This window comes from Dipodomys ordii, unplaced genomic scaffold (assembly GCF_000151885.1).
Source record: "Dipodomys ordii isolate 6190 unplaced genomic scaffold, Dord_2.0 Scaffold35, whole genome shotgun sequence".
In the NCBI taxonomy this organism is placed as follows: domain Eukaryota; kingdom Metazoa; phylum Chordata; class Mammalia; order Rodentia; family Heteromyidae; genus Dipodomys; species Dipodomys ordii.
The window spans coordinates 10031126-10035989 of record NW_012267251.1 but is presented as its reverse complement, the minus strand read 5'-3'; the positions used below and the strand labels follow the sequence as shown (position 1 = coordinate 10035989).

Here is a 4864-nt window from a genome sequence, read left to right as displayed (position 1 = left end):
GATCCTCAGATCTCAGCCTCCTGAGTAGCTAGGATTATAGGCATGAGCCACCGGCACCCGGCTCCCAGTTCTCTTTTCTTTGACTTGTATCCTGTCCCTTTCTTACTTACTGGGGAATCTGGTTTCCCACTCAGACTATGGATCCCCAGGTCCCCGGGCTGGGTTCCCCAGAGGGTGGATATACTGTTAGTGATTTGTACTCACAGATGGGATAAACCCATCCTGACCCACCTCTAAACCTGGTTCCAGACCCCACTTACTGCTATTTGCAGTGAGGATCAGAACCTGACATTCAGGAGTTAGGATGGTGGTCAGAAAGGAAACAGAAACACTTCCTACGTGCCAGTCAGGGCATGGTTGGTCTGTTGACCTTTCTCCATTTCTTTTGTCCCTAACAGATGGCACATGGGCCCGGCCTGTGGGGAAGGTGGGAGGGGAGGTGAAGCTGTCCATCTCCTACAAAAATAATAAACTCTTCATCATGGTGATGCACATTCGGGGCTTGGTAAGTGCTGCACGGCCCTCATTGGGTTCTTTATTGTATGCTTTGGGCTGATCAGTCCTTCTCTGTCCTCTGTCATGCAAATAACCACAAAGGTTTACTGAGCCTGCTCTATGGGCCTGTTTGTGCCAGGCCGGCAGCTGACCAAACAATTCAAGGTACAGCTGCTGGCTCACTGGTATCTGGCCTCACTCTCCCGAGGTAATGTGAGCACCAACCTCCTGGCGTGGCTATGTGGATTAAATGAGATAACAATGCCAGAGACCACTTACCTTTCCGATTTGACTATTTATTGCCAGTCCTGAGGCTTGAACTCAGGGCTTTGTGCTCTTGGTTGGCTTGCTTTGGTGCTCTACCACTTGAGCGCCACTTCTGGCTCCTTGGTGGTTACTTGGAGTTCAGAGTCTCAAAGACTTTCCTGCCCAAGCTGGCTTTGAACCACAGTCCTCAGATCTCAGCCTCCTGAGTTGCTAGGATTTTAGGCCTGAGTCATCTTCACCCAGTTCACTTTTCCGATTATTGTTGTTATGATAATTGTGAAAGATGCCTGATGGTGGCAGTAAGGCAACCACTTGATGTCTTTCAAGGACAATCAGGTTAGGAAATTTGTGGTACAGGTTCTGAATAGAAAGGGAGGGAGACTTTTACTGTATTTTCAGCGTGGATTGCACTCCATGTTGGCATTTTGTGTAGGTGACGGCGTTGAAGACCGGGAAGAGCAGGGAGCTTTGGAGCAGACTGGGTTCATTCTTTCATTCTCACATGTTCATCTCATACCTACTATATGCCAGGCACTGAGCTGTGGATATGGGAGAAAATAAAACCAATCCTGTGTTCAAAGAACTTACATTCTAGTTAGAAAAGGCGGATAGACAAGTAGACTAGTGAACTATATGGCATGTAAGGTGTGGTAGGAGCTAGGCAAGAAATAATAAAGCAAAGAAGGAATCTTGGGCAGAATGAGGAAAGGAGTTTGCCTAGAGTGGTCAGGTCTCAGTGATGAGAAGCAAAGAGGGAAGAGGTGAGGAGGGAACTATGTACGTTATGACTATACTGAGAGAGGTCTTCCCAGGCAGGGGAGCAGATAGACCCAAAAGCTCTGGAGATACAAGCCTGCCTCTATCAGGCAGTGTGTCAGGACTACAAAAGCCCAGTGGCTGGCGCTGAAGGGGCAAAGGGCAAAGGAGCAGCAGAAGGTGAGGTCAGAGAGGGTATGGTGGTACACAGCCCAGACTACAATGAGGTCTCTGGCTCCTTCCCTGAATGAGATGGGAATTGTTGGAAGGCTTTAGGGAGATATATGATCTGACTTAACTTTGTTTTGTGTGTGTGTGCTTGTCCTGGGGCTTGAACTCAAGGTCTAGGTGCTACCCCTGAACTTCTTTTGCTCAAAGTTAGCACTCTGCCACCTGAGCCACTTTAGCTCCACTTCTGGCTTAGTTTATTGGAGATAAGATTCTCATGGGTTTTCTTGCCCAGGCTGGTTTTGAACCTCCATCCCTGAGGATCTTTCAGCATCCCAAGTAGTCAGGATTAAAGACATATGCTGGCATAGCGACCAGCTCTGACTTAGCTTTTAAAAGGATTAAGCCAGGGATCCAGGGTGTAGCTTATGGGTAGAGCAGACGTAGTATGTTCAAGGCTCTGGGTTGGGCCCAGGACATTAAAAAAAATCAGCTACATGAATCAGTAGTTGGCTGACCTTGAGCAAGCAACTTAGTCTCTGATTTCTGTCTCCACCTCGTAGAGGTTAGATGGACCAAATGACAAAAGTGCAGGATGTCTGGGACAGGAGGGCTCTCACAATGAGCCACTCAAAACAGACCACATTATGGAATGCCCTGGGCATTTATATAGAAAGTATAGCATTAATGTAATTCATGATATTGATAGATATTTTTTATCTACATGGACTGAGCTGGGAAACAGAAAAATGGAGAGGAAATGTAATGGTAAGAAAGAGACACTATAAAAATCTTAGCAAAAGAAGCTCAGGGACAGTACACAGGCCCTGAATTCAAGCCCTAGGAAGGGCATTAAAAAAATTTTTTTTGGAGCTTTTTTGCTCAAGGTTAGTGCTCTATCACTTGAGCCACAGCTCCACTTCCAACTTTTTGTTGATTTATTAGGCATAACAGTCTCAAGACTTTCCTGCATGAGCTGGCTTCAAACTGCGATCCTCAGATCTCAGCCTCCTGAATAAGCTAAGATTACAGACATGAGCCACCTGCACCCAGCTTTTACAAGAATCTTTTGTGTGGTGGGGGAGGGGGGCAAGGGGGGTCTGGGGCTTGAACTCTAGGCCTGGGCACTGTCCCTGTGCTCTTCAACTCAAGGCAAGCACTCTACCACTTGAGCTACAGCATCACTTCTGGTTTTCTGGTGGTTAATTGAAGAGTCTCACGGACTTGCTTGCCCAGGCTGGCTTTCAACTGTGATCCTCAGATCTCAGCCTCCTGAGTAGTTACGATTACAGGCACAAGCCACCAGTGCCCAGCTTTACAAGAATCTTTATATTTTGCTTTCATTCTGTTACAGCAACTGCTCCAGGACGGAAATGACCCTGACCCCTATGTGAAAATTTATCTCCTTCCTGACCCTCAGAAAACCACGAAGAGGAAAACCAAAGTGGCCCGGAAGACCTGCAACCCCACCTACAATGAGATGGTGTGTAGGGGTGCAGCGGCGGGGGGGGGCGGGGGGGGAGGTAAGGCGGTAGTGCCTGCTCTTCTTCTTCTTCTTTTTTTTTTTTTGGTCAGTCGTGGAGCTTGAACTCTGGCCCTGAGCACTGTCCCTCAGCTCTTCAGCTCAAGGCTAATGCTCTAGCACTTCAACCACCCTGCCACTTCTGGCTTTTTCTATTTATGTGGTTCTGACAAATGGAACCCAGGGCCTCATGCAGGTGAGGCAAGCGCTCTACCAGTGAGCCACCTTCCCAGCCTGTGCCTGCGCTTCTCAATCAAATCATACAAGAATTCCACGCCTGCTAACTTAGAGACTGTGGCTACTTTCACGTTGCAATGGCAAGTGTGAGCATATATTCCTATACTTCCAATCTAAGCAAAAAGCATTCTGACTCCTAGGGTCCTGGGATGAATATGAACAGAGGCCCCAGTAAAAAAAAAAACACAAACCTTTTGTTCTGCTTGGTGCTCTGGGGGCTCCTGTGTATAAACCTAGCCACCCAGGTGGCTGAGATCTGAGGATCATGGGGTGGAGCCAGCCCCAGTCAGATAAATCCAAAGGACTCATCACCAATTAATAAGCAAAAGTACAAGTGAACACACACTCGCACGCACAGCCAGCACTTACCTGCTTGAACTCTGAGCAGAGAACAAAGTTCTCTGGATTCTCCCTTGGGTTCCTGGTGCCTTCTGTACTCCCTTGGACTCTGCAGGGCTGGCAAGATAAAATGATCTTGGCCTCAGCCAACTCTGCCAGGAACTTGAACCTCTCCCCTCCCCACTGCTTTCTGTGTTCCCTGGGGACTATTTTTTTTGGGGGGGGAGCGGAGTTTGACTTCCGGTCTGGGCACTGCCCCTGAGCTCTTTTACTCAAGGCTAGAGCTTCTACCACACTTTGAGCCACGGCTCCTCTCCCAGGTTTCTGGTGATTAATGGGAGGTACGGGTCTCAGGGGGACTTTTCAAACCCTGGTCCTCAGATCTCAGCCTCCTGAGTAGGTGGGATCATAGGCATGAGCCAGTGGAGCCGCCTCTCTCACCACTTGCCCCTCTTCCCACTGTTTGCAGTTGGTGTACGATGGCATCCCCAAGGGTGACCTGCAGCAGCGCCAGCTCCAGCTGAGCGTGCTGAGCGAGCAAGGATTCTGGGAAAATGTGCTTCTGGGAGAGGTGCATATTCGCCTGCGCGAGCTGGACCTGACCCAGGAGAAGACCAGCTGGTTTGCCTTGGGGTCTCGAAGTCATGGGACCTTGTGAGCCCAACAGAGCTACAGCCCAGAACCTCAAGAGCTAGGGGAGAAGACTTCCCTGCTGGGCTGTTCTAGTCTTCAAGAGGAGGTGGGACCCTGCACAGCCTCCCTGTTGGTCCGCGTGGGCCTGGCTGCTGGTCCGGCTGCCTCCATCACCCCTCCCACCGCAGACTGAAGCGCGGGTGGGTTGTGCTGCACAGCCCCTTGGAAGCCGTGGTGTTGCAGCCGAGTTTTATAAGAAGTTTACCTTGTGTCAAGGGAGCAATGCCTGGATTGGGGGCGGTGGTGGGGTGTGTGTGCGCGTGGGAATAGCTTTTGTGGGGGAGGGGAGGGTGGATATCTTTATTTTTTATTTTTAAAAAATGAGATAGTAATGTTGTCCCGAAGTGGGACAGGAAGCCTTGCAAGAAGGGACATGCATATGCCTCC

The 4864-nt window shown here is 49.4% G+C and overlaps 1 protein-coding gene across 2 annotated transcripts in view; it reads left to right on the top strand.

The window, feature by feature from the left end:
• The window catches only part of Pik3c2b (phosphatidylinositol-4-phosphate 3-kinase, catalytic subunit type 2 beta), a 45812-nt gene extending 41314 nt beyond the window's left edge, over positions 1 to 4498 (top strand). Inside the window, exons 29-31 of one of the 2 annotated variants that reach the window (XM_013017451.1) lie at positions 327 to 505; positions 3041 to 3169; positions 4254 to 4498. In XM_013017451.1, the coding sequence (XP_012872905.1) occupies positions 327 to 505; positions 3041 to 3169; positions 4254 to 4442 (497 nt within the window). In that variant the 3' untranslated portion in view covers positions 4443 to 4498. The remainder of the gene's footprint in view (positions 1 to 326; positions 506 to 3040; positions 3170 to 4253) is intronic. The other variant, XM_013017452.1, reaches the window with a different exon arrangement.
• The last annotated feature ends 366 nt before the right edge of the window (positions 4499 to 4864 follow it).